Here is an 18,620-nt window from a genome sequence, read left to right on the forward strand (position 1 = left end):
ATTAATGTGAGTTAACAATCCCACCCTTGTTTACATATCTGTAACTGAAGTCGAGTCAAATCTACATATAATGGAAGGGACTACATGTCTCACTTTACTCAGCTTTATATGGCACAGTAACTAGAATACTGGGCTTGGATGTGGGATAAATGGGTACAAATCCAGTCAGCTGTGAAACATGGCTTTGAGTACATCTGCCAGAGTGATGTTAGATAATGTTTTTTACTTCCAAAAGGTTTTCGACAAGGCCTCTCACTAAAAACTCCTGAATAAACCTTGCAGGTATGGGATAAGAGTAGTGGTCTTCTTATGGATCAATATCTGGCTAAAGTAGGAATACACGATCAGTTCTTACACTGGAAGGATGTAAAGATTGGGTTCCCCCAAGGATCAATATTGGAACCATAGCTTTTAAATTTGTTTATAAATTATCTGGAGTTGGGTGCAAGCAGTGAGAAGGCCAGTTTTGCTGATGACACCATATTATTTGGTTAAACTAACAGTTTGTGAGGAGCTCCAAAAGGATCACTCCAAACTGGGGGAATGCAGAATGAGCAGCATACAGTGCACAGTTAAGCTATGGAATTTGCTATGAAAAGATGTAACTCTTTCATGGCCACCTACTTGAATAGCTTTAAAACGAGCTTAGACAAATTTTTGGAGGATAAGCCTGTCAATGGCTACTAAGACTCGTGGCTATATGCTATCTCCAGTATCATAGGCAGTATAGCTATGTACACCAGTTGCTAGGGAATATGAGCGGGATGGCGCTATTGCACTTATGTCCTATACTTGTGGGTTTCCCACAGACAGCTGGTTGGCCACTGTGTGAACAAAATGCTGGACCAGATAGGTCTTTGGCACATCTCTTCTTATGTTCTCACGTTAAGTGGCATAGCCAGGTCATTTAAAAGTCTTATGGGCTATGTGTATTATTTCCACTGTGAAGCACACAAGTAATGTTTTTCTTTCCCTCCCCCACAAGTACCATTCAATGTTTTACAACTCCTTCTACATTCCCTATATGTTAGAACAGACAGCGCTGATAAAAATATGCTCTGATGATATGCAGTTTTGTATTCTAACTCACTTAAATCATAGCACCACTGGGACTATAGGAATAAAATAGAAACTGCAGCTGCTGCCCTCATCACTTCCATTCCCTGTGTAGTCACTGGGGGCTGGGTGGGGGGTAGACATTGGCCCCAATCCCCAGGTTCAGCTGCACTACTGAATACACTACCTCTTAATCTAAAACACATAGTAAGCATCCCTACAAGGATAACATGTAATCATGACTAATGAATACATTTGTTTTTATTTTGCAGGCCTCCCACCACAGTATTTCACCAAAATTCCCATTAGTATCCATAGGAGCTACATCAAATTTTGGTGGGAGACTGCATTACCCAGAGGGGTGAACTAACCATGCAATGCCTTTTAATGTTGTTTCTATGCATTTGTTTTATCCTGGTTATATTGTTTTGTACCTCTGCCTTATAAGTTGTGAACGCCTCTGGCTTTAACTAGCAAACTATTCAATTGTCAATTTAATCCCACGAACACCTCAGGAAAAAAATGACACAGTAAGTTAAGTCACCATCAGCTTGAGGCACATTCATATAAATACAAGATTTATCTGCAGATTAAAAATTCCGAAACCTTATTAACTAATGGAGCTGATAAACAACCAATAAATCTGCAACCTGGGCTACACAGGCAGTGAACTCATTTACTAGGGAGTAAATCCCATTGAAATATACTAGGACTAACTTCTGAACAAACCGTCTTAGAACTGTGCTGTTAAAGGACCTGTTGTATGTATAGATGCACTGACTCCCAGTATTGAATAAACTTTTCCTTCTTGATTATATGCAAGTTAGCAGTTTTCCCCTGAAAGAAAACTGAATGCTGACGTTCCATCTAAGGCCCAATTTGTCAATTAAGTAACGTAAGAAGCTGCCTGGTGTAATTTGCATGACATGATAACCCACGCTGGGTTGCCAGCCTGGTTTCCTTCATTATGGTTTGTCATGTTATGCGAACCTGACATGCTTGCTTAAGCATGGGTTGTTAACCACAGACAAACCACACTGAGAACCCATAGCTTGTTGTTAGGTTGTTTGCGACGGCTTGTCGTATCATGTGAACCAAGTACCATGAGTTGTGCATGGCTTATCCAAAAAGGGCAACAGAGCCGCCTGGCAAGAGATGTGAAAAACTATGGAAGAAGCTGGATCCATGTTCACTAAAGGGACCAGAATCTGTTGCACAGGAAAATGTCAGCTGCTGTGAACCACTCATGAGATGCCGAAATAGCTGCTGCTACGGTGAAGCAGCTTACTGAAAATAGCTGTTTGACATGTCAATGGACTCTGCCGTGCACAGAAATTGTTTGCGCCTCAATGCTCAACATAGACCACTGGGATGATGCAAGATTCTGCATCATTTTTCAAATGTCACAGGCAACTCTTAACACCATAGCAGTAGAAATTGCCCAAGTAATTTAGAGAGCAGATATGGTAATGAAAAAAAACTTGGTTTTGATACTGTACAAATTGGCTTTTAACATAGGCTACCTCCTGTCAGTATCACCTTTGGAGTTAGGAAATATACAGCCTGTGGAAATTTTTAGAGAGATGATGCACATCCTGAACAAGCTGTACCTATCATCAAGGTGGACAACAAGAGAAAAACATGCAAGGTTTCCATGAGCTTGGGTTTCCTCGAGCTGGTGGAGAGAGGCGGGCAAGATCTTGGCTCCAGGAAGAAAGGGTCCAGGGTTCTACAACTGCAGGTGTTTTTACAGCATAGTATTATAGGCAGTTGTGAATGCCAATTGCTGGTTCATGGATGAGTACACAGGTGTTTCTGGAAGAAGACATAACACTGCCACCTTCTGGAATTCACTGATTGCAGACCCTGCCATGGTGAATGGTTCCCCCTTGCACCCCTTCATCTTCGGTGACCAGGCTTTCACTCTTCAACCATGGCTCATGGCATCATACTGTGTTCCGAGGACACCCAAAGAAATAAACTCACAGCAGGACAAAACTCCCAGTGGAGCGAGCCTTTGGCCAAAAGCACATTGGCACTCGCTTTACACGCTTCTGGATGTGGAGGAAAACCTAGTAGCAGATGTCATCATCTAATGCTGCACCCTCCACATCTGCAAATCCAGGGGGGGACTGTGCTCCTGCAAGACGACCTGGGTAGAGAACAATGCCATTTTCATTGATCCCCACACAATCAGCCCACTCTGCGCCCTCTGAGTCCCCAATCAGAAACCATGTCATGTTGTGAAGCTTGAGTAATCTGCTTAGGTATTGCTGACTTCATTTGTGCCCATTACCCCTCACGTCATCCGTGGCTAAGTGCATTGCTTAAATCTCCCAGGAGTGGCTTCCATGTAAATGCCTGTCCAGGAAGCTGGTTTCAGGCAGCCAGCTCAGGTTGACTCAGACTTCCATCCTTGGTAAAATGAGTACCCAGTTAGCTGGGGGAAAGGTTATAATGGCCGGGGAAGGCAACGACAAACCACCCCGCTATAAGGCCTGCCAAGAAAACGTCAGCGAAAACTGGCATCCCTCCAAGAGTCAGTAATGACTCAGTGCTTGCACGAGAGGTTCCTTTCCTTCCTATAGAGGTGGTCTACTTCCTGGTGTACCATCTATAAGTATCCCCACTTTAACTATATCAATTGCTAGCACGCCCTAAGGAAGCATTCCCCCCTATATCACTTGCTAACATACCCCACAGAAGCAAGAAAGCACATAACAAACGTAATGTATTAATTGGCACTAAGGACCAAAGGCAATTGAAGCACAATGCTAGATGAAACTCACTCAGTTAATCTAACACCCATTGAACATCTGCTAAACAACAGACAACTGTAATGGTATACGTTTGGGCCTGTATATTCATTCTGTTAAATATATGTTTAATATAGGCATTGTACTTCATTACAGGTAAAAGAAAATAATTGCAGAACAATTCATAACACATTTAGTTAAGTACAGTTCATTTTTCAGTCAGGTGCTGCAACCCAGCAAAGGCAACTGTGAACAAAAGTAGGGCACATATATGTGGGTGTACAAGGCCTTTCTGCATAGAGTTTGTTAGCGCTGAACAGTACTGCAAGAGGTAAGCCACCCTGTATCCAAAACGTAGGGTTGCATCTATAGTGATCCTAGCTCAGTCCTGTCCACGTATGCATCCCTTAATTGATGGCTGGAATGATCAGTTATGACAGCTAATTTTCTGCAATGAATTTAACCCCCCTCCCTCATACCAGCCCTTTAATAGATTCTGCATGCGAGAATTTCTCCATATGCACTTAAGTGCAAGCAAATGCCAGAGTTCTTGGCCAATTAGATTATTCTAAACATAGCTGTGAATTGCAGGTCACTTTTTCAAGCAAATATTACAAAAATGCAACAGAGATTGCCTGTTGTTAAATGCAAATAAAAAGAGGGGAAATCTTCAAAAGACACCTTTTTTCCTAAGAGATGAACGATTTTGCACAAAAATAATAATAATTTAGCTCTTTGAAACATCACATGTGCAAAACACTGCAAGCTGACCATTGGCATTTTCATTTCAAATTTGTACAGTCTTTGGTCAATACACATAATCTGCATTTTTAGCACCTGCTTCAGTCAGCTGTGAGCTGAAGCTTTATCTATAAATCTTCTTTCATCTTCACACTGTCCAGATAATAATAATAATAATAATAATAATAATAATGTATTGCACAACGGCAGATATTTAGCTTTACAAGGCTATGAAACTATCCACATGGTTTTGATCACATCCTGAAAAAGTCCTTTCAATGTATATGAAATTCAACTTTATTAAAAAATTGTCCTAAAATTACATTTACACAGTAGCAACAAATAATAATAGAATAAAGTGCAATATAAAAAATATATAGGTAAACTACAGTGCAATTAAGCAATAATGCACAACAGGGTGTGCCTTAATGGCCCATTAACCACATGCCTCAGGTGTATTGGTAGGCAGGAGGCCAAGAGGAGGAAGACTTCAAATACTCTGCAAGTGCACCAATGGCTCATTAGCACATACCACAGAATTACTTGTTGCTATAGTAATATGCACAACATCAACCTAACAAGAGAGAGATATCTTAGGGTTGGGTGATGTCACAAGCCATCTTTCACTGAATAGGTTTGTCCAGGACCAGGTATCAAGTCACCAGAAGGATGCAACAGAAATAAAACCAACAAACCAAAATAGAGGCTGAAATCCTTCAGCGATGTATTTTTGCTTATTCCCTGTTAACTTCTGTGGGGCTACAGCAGGCTAAGTAATTTGAGTTTTTTGGCATAGGCAGGAAAAATCAGAAGGTAATCTGATTTCCCCCATTTCTTTACATTCTCATCTCTATGTTAGATAGGGAATATCTTTCTTTCAATCTCAAATCCTTACCTCACAAAAAGGATGCTTCCAGACAAGACTTTTATCATGTCATCATCCTGCATCATTCACACAATTTTATGGAGGCTCCAAACAATAACATTTCCCACTTGTAACCCTCCCATGTTTTTCTACAGCTTCTGCCGTCTTTTTTCATATAATAGAAAACTTATTATGCAAGAATAGATGCACAATGACTTTTAACTGTTAGCATTAGGAATCCTCCATCAGGAGGGTTTTCCTCCTGAAAATCCCCTCCTGTGGTGTGGGTGTTAAAAGAAGAAAGCCTAATTTTCTTTTAACACGGGAAGGGATTTTGAGAGGAAATGGAGGGATTTGACTCCCCACACAGACCACCATGGTCCCCATTCTGAATCAGGGCTGCATGCACTGACACAAAGGTAAATAAAAGTATCACTCATAGCTCCATTATTCATGATTACCTAAAGGTTTCGCTTGGCCCACAGTAAGATCTGGAAATAATTCTGAAAACTCTCAGAAGTCAACACACTTCTGGAAACTTCCCTGTAAGCATTTGCTCATTTGTCTCCTGAAAATTATCCATGAGAAAGAACTGCAGTCAGAAGAGACCCTGAACACAAGAAGCAGTAGCTTGTCACCTGCATAGGCTGCAGGTTAGCTGTTGAGCATAATTTAAGGTGCTGCTTTGAGGCCCAGCATTGGGCAAAAGAAGGGATATGATGATGATGTTGTTGTGTTGGTGTTCACCTACAAGGTCCTATACAGCCTGAGTTCAGTATGATCTCCATATGAATGGCAAGGCCCTGTTGCATGTTCCATCTGCCCATAAGGCGAGATGTGTCAAGACATGAAGTAGCTACTTCTCAGTGGTGTCTCTGCTGTTAATGAAATCCAAAACACTCCAGATCAATGACAACAAGATATTGATATAAAACACATACACACAAAATCAGATTTAAGTGTTTCCAAAACCAGTGTAAGCTTAACAAAAGAATAGAATAATTTCCACAAGCTAAGTCATCAAACAATTAACTATCATAAAAACCTTCCCTCTTTTCCAGTCTACTGAAAAGAAAAAGTTGAATCCAGATTTCGGTGCATGCAATGTGACTAGCAGAAGCAGACTTCCCTGCCCCCTCTTCCCCAGGGCAGTTCCTCTAGCCCCCTGAAAATTCTACCCAGAGGGGCAAGGGAATATGCTGAATGGGGTGAGCTGTGGTGCGAGGAGGAACCCCTGAACATCGAGTGGAGGCACTTCCATGAGTGGAGACCTTCTGTTCACAGAAGGCATATCCTGGATCCAACTACTTACCTTGTGGACAGGAATGGTTTTCCCAAGTAAAGTTAAACATGAAGAAATTAAGGCATCTGAATCTAAACTGAGAATAGGATCAGTTCTGCAGAAATTCTAAGAGAGGAAAACTGAACTGACTTCTGAGAATATGAAGACACATCATGAAGCAGCAGCAACAGCTGGACTTTGCAAATATACCTATCTATAATTCAAAGTCAGTGGTGAAAACAGTTTCATACAGCCTCTTTTAAGCAACTAATAAAGAGAAACACATGTAAGATACATGTTTGGCTAATATCCCCCAAACACTTGTCTTTTTCTTTAAAAACAAAATAAAAAGTGTATGACATTACAAAAGGGGAAAGAAAATGCATGAATAAGGAGCTTCCCTCCCTCTTAGTTTTCTGCACGGTATTTTTAAAATGTAGAACAATTAATGAAAAAAAGCATGGACTGCATTTGGTGCAATATAACAAAATAAAAAGCCAGACAATAGGTTAGTTCCACGCCATGGAATTTCTTTAAATAATAATGAAATCATTGCTAAAAAAATCCATCATTATTAAAAAATAAAGGAGTTGGCTCAGCCTATGAAAATTAGATTTGTAAGTTGTTGGTCATTCACCTAATTAAATCTATGTCACAAATTTGCAAGAAAAATGGACACTGCACCTAATGCATTTACACAAGTCTTGTCAGGCTGTATAAAGCATTATGCCTACTAAAACGGAGTAGATAAGAATTCCATACATTTTTATTAAGAGGGCATTTTGTATAAGGATGGGGTAGGGTGGGGGTAAGGGGGTAATTGTATGTATCTTTGCAGCACAAATTACAATTTGAAATCTAACAACTTCTAGCCTTGCTCTCATAGAATGTACTGCTTCTCTGAAATAAACCAATACAGGCCTTCTTGGAAGATATAGCCCTGGGATAGACAACAAGACCTGGAGGACACCATGTTGCCTTCCTTGATAAAACCTTTCCTAAGAGAACAGACCTGGCCCTACTAAAAATATACACACAGTTTTAAGTCGCATGCAACAATGCTACAGTCTTCTCTGTTGCAGAAAAGGGAGAATTTTTCCACTAACATCCAAACGCTGAAGAGTCTCAAATTCAGAAGAGTCCACAATGTGATTCACATGAGTTCCAAACAAGATCTTGCTTTATTATTATTATTATTTATTTATATAGCACCATCAATGTACATGGTGCTGTACAGAGTAAAACAGTAAATAGCAAGACCCTGCCGCATAGGGTCTTTAAGATAAGATATCTTGCTTTAAGATAAGATAGTTCTCCAACTTGCATCCTTCCTAGCCATATTTTATTCCTATTTTCAGGTGCTGCAAGTGAAACCAGGAAAATAAAAAGAACCTGCCAATAAAACCTATTGCTCTTATTCTAATGGGTTGTTTTGTACACTGACACAAGAATCTGCTCACCTGACAGGATACTGTCTTCTAAAAACGTTTTCAACATCAGCTCAAGTAAAAGGTAAGGCAGGATTAACATGACACAACAGAGGATACTTTTAAAAATAATGTTATGAATTGCTGTTATACCAATACAGACTTTCTTGCCCCACTGAATTAGGTTGACATGGGATGAAATGTAGAAAACAATTATTTGAAATAGCAATTGCAGTCCCTTACAACGAGGGATTCTTTAATTTCCTGCGAGAGTGGTGCTCCCGCACTAGAAAACTGTGGGGTGACATAATTAGGTGCAGGGAAGTTCATAGTTGTGCCATGCTTTGTTTTGTTTTGAATGTATGATTTATATACTTTATATGATTTATATATGATTTATATACTTTATATGAGTCATACTTTATATGAGAATACTGATTTCCCCCCAACAAAAAATAATATGAATCAGTATGACTTCAAACACAGAGCCGCAAGAGATCATTCAAATAGATTGGCACCTTTTTTAATGGCCTGATCTGCTTCTTTTGCCAAGCACTTTTTGCATTCTAGCAGCTAAATCAGATTCCTAGGATCAAGCTGCCTGTTGAGCAAGTCCAGCCAGATAAGACTGAGGACACAGAATTCTTTAAATAAACTCTTCGTTATGAATACTCCAGGAAACTATAAACTAATTTCAATCCATATGCAATCTTATTTTAGCACCAAGCTGTTAACCAGTATTTCAAAATAGCAAAGCCTTTAGAAACAATGCATCCAAATTAACTGGGTGGTACAGCAATATTGCAACTTGAGTAGTCCCCTTCTGCCATAGCAACAACTAGAATCTCTTCCTTCTACATATAAAAGCAGAAGCCAGTTGCCTTTGGCGGCTGAGCCTTACCAACATACACCTGCTTTGCATTTAAGCAATAACCTGGGAGCCATAGGTGACCAGGAATTCCATGCAGGTGAGTGAGCAGGTTAGTGGAGGTGGGATGGAAAGCTCTGTCCTTCCTTTGCTCCATCGCAGAAACTAACTGGGCTGCTGGAGCAGGGAAGCCTTCTCCTCCTTGCTCAGCCTAGAAATGCAGATCTCTGTCTCTCCTTTGCCAGCCATCAGGTAAAAAAAATACGTGCAGGGTAGTAGCTTTTGTGGGCTTATTTACAAGGCTGACACAGAACAGTAAAAAAACCAATTTATTTTTTAGGCCCTGCTTTAGGGCAAATCCTCACAAATTAGCATACAATAAAATTGTTAACAAAAACTGCACAATTGAACGAGCAACATAACAAGCAACAAAATTACATAAAAATGTAATAAATAAATAAATAAATTATAAATACAGCATTAGATAAAGTCAAATACAGGGGGTCAGCAATAAAATCAATAAAATGCTTGGCAGGATAACAAAGTATTTACTGCTTAAAAGTCACAAGAGATGGGCTACGAGTACTCGGGAGGGAATTCCACAATTGGGTCATCACGGAAAAAGCCGTCTCCGTGGTAGCTGCCAGCCTGATCTACCTTAGTGGTGAGTCAGAGAGCAGAACCTGGGCAGTTTCATATGGGTGTAGGCAGTCCTTCAAATAACCTGTTCCCCAACCATGCAGGCTTTAAAGATTAGGACTAACCTTTTAAATTGAGCCTCGAAAAATATAGGTAACCTACATAACCACACTGACAACAAAGGTCCGCATAGTTAAAGCAATGGTATTCCCCGTAGTAACCTATGGCTGCGAGAGCTGGACCATAAGGAAAGCTGAGCGAAGGAAGATAGATGCTTTTGAACTGTGGTGTTGGAGGAAAATTCTGAGAGTGCCTTGGACTGCAAGAAGATCAAACCAGTCCATACTCCAGGAAATAAAGCCAGACTGCTCACTTGAGGGAATGGTATTAAAGGCAAAACTGAAGTACTTTGGCGACATAATGAGAAGACAGGATACCCTGGAGAAGAGGCTGATGCTAGGGAAAATGGAAGGCAAAAGGAAGAGGGGCCGACCAAGGGCAAGATGGATGGATGATATTCTGGAGGTGACAGACTTGACCTTGGGGAAGCTGGGGGTGGCGACAGCCGACAGAAAGCTCTGGCGTGGGCTGGTCCATGAAGTCACGAAGAGTCGGAAACAACTGAACGAATAAACAACAACAACACATAATGGATGCAAAAATTGTACAATATGATCAAACACTCTAGCCTTAACAGCGTTCCGGCATCTGAATTTTGCACCAGTTGAAGTTTCCCCAACTGCCTTCAAAAGACTGTCCTACATAGAGTGCATTATAGGAGTCTAGGCTAGATATAACCAATATGTGTGTAGTTGCACACAGTTCAGCCTGATCCTATAAATGTGTACTTAGAAATAAGTCCCATTGTTCAATGGGCTTATTCTCAAATAAGTGTGCATTGGATTGCTGTCTTAGAGCCACCATTATTGCTGATAACCAACTGCTTTAAATTACTAAAATGCTATCATATTTCATTAAGTCACTGTCATGGGGAAAACTCAAATCACTTATGTTCCACAATTATTCTAAATTCAACTTTTAAATGAGGGGAGGAGATAATGATATTAACTTCTTAACTTAGAGCAATTCTCTGTGGTATAATTCTAAAATATTCTCTTGGTCTGAAATTTATGTAAATTGAATTCATCTATCATTGCTTATTATCAGGCTAGCTACAGGGGAAAAAAGTTTTCTGTAACAATTAGTTCTTTAAAACATTATGTTTTAATTAGACCTATGATGTTATTACACCAGTTATAAATATGCACCTTTTTCTGCCCACAGATCTACAGGAATTCATTTCCAAACTAAGATTGGTTTGAGGTTCACTTTCCATTTTAAATCCATACATCTAGTCATTGCCTGTAAATGCAGTCTATCAAATGCTAATACATCTGAATACCAGGAGGATGCATATCCTTATCTAGGCTAAACCATATTCATATTCCCAGGACCCCTAAACAAGCGGAGCAATTTGCTTGAAAAAACTATATATTTCACCAATGAAATACACCGTTCTGTTCTTAGTTTTAGCCTTCCAGATAATCTGGTCTCATATTTTTAAAAGCACTTCCAAGAATGTCTCTACTGTTCATATATTTATTGCTCTATGGGGATGGGGAGCCTTTGGCCCTCCAGATGTTGTTGGGACTATAACTCCCATAATCCCTGACAATTGGCCATGTTAATGGAAACTGAGTCCATCAATATTTGGAGGGTCACAGGTTCCCCATCACTGCTTCAGGTCATCCACCACAACTGAATGAGCCAGTTTTCAGTTTCTAATAAACTTTAGGAAATTAGCCTTTGATGGCCAAACTACAGAGTGTCATAACCAGAGAAGAGGAGTAAAGAAGCTATACCACAGGTTCTTGTAGGGCTACAGGTTCTTTCAGTAACACATATCTAGACGGTTTATACAAGTGTTTCTACACTCAGTAAATGAAGGAGGTGACCCTGCCCCACAATCAGGATTATCAGGCAACATGACCCAATGGACAATTGTTTTCCAGATTCAAATATCTGACAAGTAAGTTTCTTTAAATGAGATCTCAACATAAGCAAAATCTATCCCCAGATTAATTTCTCTTGTTTTCTTAGTCAACACCCACTACATCTTCAGTCTTGTAGTTATTTTCCACTCTAAAGGGAGATCGAAAAAATGAGCCACAGCATCCAAGTAAAACTGGCTTCAAAGGATTATTTAGGGAGTGGTCATTCACATCTTGCTGTGCTGGTCTATATAACTTCTCTTACTTTGCCTCAACCAGCCAATAATACTTTTACTGACAGCTACCCATCTCCCCCCACCCCCAATGCTACAGACACAGTCCTAGCGTATCATAGTCCTGGACTTGCAGTGTGAATGATGCTCTATGTTCAGCAACCACAGCAGTATGGAGGCAGCATGGCTCTGCACTATTGCTGCTCAAGCCTTAAAGTAGGATTGAGACAGATCTGTGCAGCCTTGATAGAGCTGCCCTATGTTAAATGACAGTGCTATGGTGACTACGCTCACAGCTCCATTCATATAGTTTGCCATGGATGCTCCTCCCGTGGGTGGGGGAGGCAAACTCTACTCTTCCCAGATGAGCAGGTAAGTAGCAAATTACAGGGTCGAGTTAAAACTCTGTAGCCACCACCTAGAAGGCTGTGATCAGTAACGAACTATGGAAAGGCAAAGATTTGCATTAACGTGGGACACACGTAGCCTTTCCATAACAATGGGGATTCTGTGCATAGTCCTCCAGCTCACTGTTCATTAATTTAGTGTTAATTTAGCACACACAATCAGATGAATAATGTTTTATGCTTTGAATTTAGCCTGGATGCAAGAAATAGGATATGGTTGGCAGAATAAAATAAGTACTGCTCCGGAAGCTGGAGCTAGTGCAGAATGCAGCAGCTTCGCTGTGTCAAGAGCTGCCTTTTTTCAGCATGTAAGTCCTTTGCTGAGGGAATTGCACTAGCTACCTATCAGCTACCGGGCTAGGTTTAAGGTTTTGGTACTAGTGTACAGAGACCTAAATAACTTGTGACCAGGATACCTGAGAGAGCATCTTCTCCCTTACCAACCTGCCTGATCACTGAGGTCGTTGGAGGGCATGCGCCTCGCGGTTTCACATGGACCTATGGCCTGATTGGAATCCACCAGGAGAAGAGCCTTTAGAGTAGTGGTCCTTTCTGTGGAATTCTCTGATCCTGGAGGTCAGGCAGGTGCCAACATTAGGCTGCTTCCGGCACCTCCTGAGAACAACTCTGTTTCAAGAAGCTTTCCTCAACTGACTAGCCACTGTTTTTCTGGTTCCTTTGTTTTTATATTGAACAATTTGAATTTGCTTTTTAATTTCTTTGTTTATACCTACGTTCACCACTCTGGAATCTGTGTTAGATAATTGAGCGGTATATAAATATTGTTGATGAAGTGCACAGTGAAAGAATACTCCAGCTTTTTTATGGAATCACTCTGATGAAAGTTTATTTCATTGTTATCTCATGCTTCCTGAAGGTGGCATACAGTGTGCCATCAAAAATTTCAGGCTTCTCCCTGTATTAAATTTTATCCTTACAAGTACCTGTGAGGCAGGTTAGATAACAAGAGAGAATTAATGGCATATGGCCACCCAGTGAGCTTCATGGCAGAACATGTCTTCTTGGTCTAAGTTCATAGTAGTCATTATGCAACACTAGCTCTCATCTAGAAATAAGTCTGGTTGCAGCTGGCAGGCTCACGGTTTTTAAAATTTCAACTTTAAAAAATCTATTTTAAGTTGAATTCAGAGCATTGTGAAACTTGAGCAGATTCAGTAATTTGGACAGCTTGTGGAAATGGTAGAAGGCTTTGCAGTGGGCTTTATCTGAGTAGAGATTACTACAGAGTAGAATTTGTAGGAAGTTACATTGAAGTTTATGATACAGCAGCAGCTAGGACATGTTGCCTCACACACAATTCTTACTGCAAATGCAGGGCAGAGTAGAATGGGAGAATCTGTATTTAAGTAGAAGCTGCGAAATGAAAGTACACAGACAAAGACCTTATTTATTTATTTATTTATAAAAATATTTCTTGCCCACCTTTCTGGGCAGGAGCCCTCCCAAAGTGGAGTACAATAAAATATATAATAAAACCCGATACGGTCTTAAAAGCAATAAAAACACAATAAAAATAGCCATAAAAACAGCAACAAACAGCGAACATATCAGACGAAAGCCAAAGTAAAATAGTATGTTTGGGAGGGTTTTTTAAAAGCCTACAATTATGCATTTTGGAGGACCCCTGATGGCAACTTATTCTAGAGGTGCGGGGCCACCATGTAAAAGGCCTTCTCTTGTGTGGTCCCCTGTCTAACTAGTCTCATAGGAGGGCAAATGAGAAGGGCCCCTCTTGCTGGTAAAATGCACTCCTGGACACCACAGCCACCTGGGCTTCCCCCAGTTAGCGGACACACTTGGGGCGTTGCTAGACCTGCCGGGATAAGCCAGCAGGGAGGCGAGGCGACGGCGCGCTGATGCTAGCGCGCGCCGCCCCACCTTCCACACGCGGGACGCGCAGGGACGTCGGGATCCCTGCAGCGTCTGCCATTTTTTAAAAAAAGTTTAAAGGGGCCATGTGCGGCCCGAAGACTCCGGAGAAGGTAAGCTGTTTTTTTTTACTTAAACACCCCCATCCGGTCCTGATCCCTTCCCATGCCTTCTCCCTCCGTGTGTCCCGTGTCGTCTGTGCTCCCTTCTCCCTCCGTGTGTCCCCCCCCGGCCCATGGGCACAGCGCTGAGCGTTGTGCCCAGTCCGCGGCTTTTTGCGGCTACTCGTGAGTAAGTGAGTAGCTGCAAAAAGCCACGGAAGTCTCCAGACGTTCTGCAGCCCCGGCCTCAGGCCGGAGCTGCAGAAAAGGCGCGCAATAAGCAACTTCGCTTACGGCGCGTTAGAAGAGGCTTCAGTGCGGCCTGGGGCCGGATTCCCCGTATGTCATGTGGACGCACAGCAGGGAAACTGGCTCTCAAGGCGCGCTAAGGCCTCGTCTAGCAAGGCCCTTGGTCTTTTAGGCGGAATGGAACCCCATCTAAGAATAGTTGTAAACCGCCATCCAGTATAGTTGGTTTCCCAAAACACAGTATCTCTACCTTGACTAATTAAGTTCCAGCTAGTTTATTTTCACCATACTGAAACAACCCATCTACCCTTTGCCATATCATTTCTTCAGGCCATGCCCCAGTATGAAAATTTCTACAGCTAAGTCCAGCTGTAAAACCCACTTTTGTAGCTGATAAACAGAGACTGAACTCCCCAGGCTCTGTGGTCCATTTGTAAAAACAGGTGAAAATGAAAAATACCAGGACTTTTGCATTGCTCCTTACATGAAAAGCACATCCAAATATAAAAGTATGTTTCCAAATACCCACATTATCTTACATATCTTTTAGCATTTTTGTATAGGCCTGTTTAATTTATTGGTAAGTATCCAGGATGTATTAAAGCAATACTTTTCATACCTCTTTATTTTATGCATTTGTATTATTTGAACTTCTTATTAAAACTAATATTAGCACCATTCTTGAGACGAGCTATTTGCATTATAAAGATGCAAAGTTATGCAAAGTGAGTGGCCCAGCTGTTTAATTTGTTTAATACATAAAACAGGGAAAATAACTACTGAGCCCTCCTTTCTGTATATTTATAGTGCGTTGTACTCAGAAGCGCACTCCTAGCATGTGAACACAGGAATTATGCTTCAACTGTATGCTTATTTTCATTTCTTCCAATAGTCTCCCTGGGGACATGGAACAAGCTTTTTCTCTGGCAGTGATATATGCTAATGATGTGATTCGTCACTGAGTAAATTAGCATTGCCTCTCATCATCTGGGCCATGTTTTCCTTTCAAAATCTGTGGCCCCTTAATAGAAAATAATGATTGTGTGATAAACCTCATTAGAAAATCAATATATTGACACTAGCCTCCAAAACACCTGGAATAATAATGGATTGTCTCCTCATTAAGGAGACTATTAACATGTACTTAAGCATCATTAAATTATATTGATCAGAGATTATTCATGCACGAATTTTCTGGAGAGCAGGAGACACTGAATATAAACACAAACTTCAGTATTAAAATGAGCAGCAGAACAGAGTCTCTGGTTCTCTTTTCAAATCAATAATCAGTCATAATTAAAACATTAAGAAATTATGTTCAATCGATAACTGTGGTATGTGGGGGGGAAAACCTTCCCAAACTTACCAAAAAACTTCCAAACGCAGAGTTAAATATAGCGGCTGCCTAGAAAAGGAAAAAGGAAAGAAGTCAATAACAGTCTTGCTACTTTATACACAATGCTCTTGTCTCATCATGCAGCCTTCTAGATTATCACCACCACTGCTTAAAACAACTGCAGGTTGCCTGTAATGAGGCATGCATCAGTTTATAAATCTGTAAACAAGGAGGCTATAAAAAAAGGTGAAGAACTAAATGCCAGTCACATTTTTGAAATTCCTTATACAAATAGTTCACAAAGACAACAGTGCAATCCTAAACACACTTACTACTACGAAGTAAACCCTATAAAGCTCAATGGGGCATGCTTCTGAATAAACTTGTTTAGATTATACTGTTAATCTTGCAAAAAAGGTCAATAGAGGGAGAAATGGTAACAAGTAATTAAATATAACAGTATAACTTATGTCACACTATTTCAACTGAATAAACTATATTTTACCTGAATATTAACCAATTATGTTCCAAATCTTCAACAGAATATATGTTTAATTTTTGTGTGTGTGTTTTTATAATAAACAATAACAACATTGCAAAACAAAACAATAACACATGTGTTGGACATAGCCTAAAACCAACAAGAGATGCAAGTTTGTAAAGCTTTACATTGTAAAAAATATATAAGCAAAGAAAGATAAAAACACTGTTAATTCTGAAGGCCATAGAGATATCTACTGAACGCACTGAACAAAACAAATAAGAAAAATAAACAACTTTGAAGGGTTTCTGAAGAGAGGGTTTTGCTTACCTAAATTTCCAAGAAATCATGATAGTAAAAAAGCATTAAGTATAAGCTACTAAATTCCAGGAGACATGAAATATTTAAATCTTGTAAGCTTTCCCCTTTACCATGAAAGAACAGGGAACTCTTGCATAGCACCCAGTCTGATGAAGCAGAACCAAGAGTAGAGGGAAAGGAGGGGCAGGGAGAACCTGCCATTTACATGATGAGCCGAAGCAGAATCAAATTAATCACCAAGGACATTTTCTAGTGATAGAGCAAGGATGTTCGAAAGAGCCTGGCAAGTTTGAACCAAATCCAAAACACAGGCTAAGCTGCAGCAGAACCTGCCTTCTGCTCTATAAAGAGAGTGCAATGAGAATGAATGGCTAATGAGATGCTTGGCTCCAGAGAGCTTAGCTTTCTTATTCAAGTTCATCATTAATTCAAAGCTTTGATAATTTCATTAGAGTCATCCTTGGCTGGCCTTTTCAATAAAAGATAGCAGTGGACCATAGTTTCTCAGTGGCCCATATGCACAAGTGAACACAGGCTTGGAAGCCTTTGGTCGTTGCTTGCTTGCGAGCAAGGACAATGGCATATGGCACTCCATGTTGCGGAGGGAGCTTCTGAATAGAAGCGGCTAAATAAAACATCATACTTGACAGTTGTAAAGCTACGGCAACATATTTTAACACCTCTACTGCATCAGCATTCTGCTTTTGAACATAAGGAGTAGGCGCCATTCCAAAGAACTCTCCTTGCCAGCAATCACAGCTAAGACAGGAACGTGGATTCGCCAACAAGTAGGGTTTCAACAGGTTTTCAAACTCTAGTTTCAAACCTTGATATACCCCTTAGGAATCATATATGTATCATATATCACCCAGACATGATCTATAAATCTCAAAAAAGCTTAGGCTCAGGGTATTTGAAGGATTGCCTTCTTCCGTATAAACCTTGCCATTCCTTGCAATCATCTCCTGAAGCCCACTTCTGGGTGCCCCCACCTTCAGAGGTTAGATGCGTAGCAAATGAGGCTGCTGTTTTACAAAGGAAGATTTTTAAGTAGTTTAAAGGTGAGATATAGGCCTTAGCTAGACCTAAGGATTATCCCAGGCAAATGGAGGGGTCGTCCCTGCCTGCTCCCGGGATCCCCTGTGTGTCATTTGGATGCGCAGGGATGATTCCGGGACAATCCCGGGATATAGGTCTGGTTTAGCCATGGCCATAAAGTGCTTTAAATAAATAAAGAAAACAGATACATCAAACCTAGTATAGCAGCTGACTGTATGGCATCTGAGGTGGACATTGACCATTGTTGACTCTATGACCTGGTTTGCACAATCAGAATAAGCCACCACAGCTTATTTAATTTGTGGTGCATTCTGGTCACTATTTCCATAATCACTGCCTGGACACAGCTTGTCATGTTATCCGGCATGGTTTATTGGTGGGGGAAACAACCCTCCAATAACCCTAACAGCCAATGGTATATTATTTTGATTGTGCGAACCAGCCCTGGATGTGTCTGAAGAAGTGTTCATTCAGCAGAGAAGTCCACTACTGCTGCCTCTGTGGCACTCGGCATGCACACAGCAGGGCCATTTCAGAATCTATATGGCACGGGAAGGTGTTGCAGCAAGATGCTGAGGAAGTCATAGATGATGCAATTCAGGGCAGCTGTTCAATTCAGTATTGGAATTGAATGAAAAAGCCAAATTGCTGTTCTTGTTGCAGAGAGTGGAGAGGAGGGTGCTTTAGCTGGCTGGACTCTAAGGAGTGTGGAAGCAAGAATCTTAAGGGGAAGGGGGGGGGGGAAATACTTCCAGAGGTGGACAAGATCAGCCAGCTTCTGTCTGTTCAGAGAAGTGCGACTCCCCCCTAGAAGCCACCCCAAGTGACCAAAAACCTCCAAAGTGGTTTTGAGAGTCATTCTGCTCCTTGAAGTTACAGTACACTTCTTTCAAACAAACAAACAAAACACAGAAAACA

The 18,620-nt window shown here is 40.8% G+C and overlaps 1 protein-coding gene across 3 annotated transcripts in view; it reads right to left on the bottom strand.

Annotated features, from left to right (window-relative positions):
* The window catches only part of SLC10A7 (solute carrier family 10 member 7), a 158,559-nt gene that overhangs the window by 99,053 nt on the left and 40,886 nt on the right, over positions 1-18,620 (bottom strand). For all 3 annotated transcript variants that reach the window (XM_063135687.1, XM_063135688.1, XM_063135689.1), the window contains exon 5: positions 15,872-15,910. In XM_063135687.1, coding sequence (XP_062991757.1) covers positions 15,872-15,910 — 39 coding nt within the window. The remainder of the gene's footprint in view (positions 1-15,871; positions 15,911-18,620) is intronic.

The sequence above is a fragment of the Elgaria multicarinata genome, chromosome 10, assembly GCF_023053635.1.
Source record: "Elgaria multicarinata webbii isolate HBS135686 ecotype San Diego chromosome 10, rElgMul1.1.pri, whole genome shotgun sequence".
Classification (NCBI taxonomy): domain Eukaryota; kingdom Metazoa; phylum Chordata; class Lepidosauria; order Squamata; family Anguidae; genus Elgaria; species Elgaria multicarinata.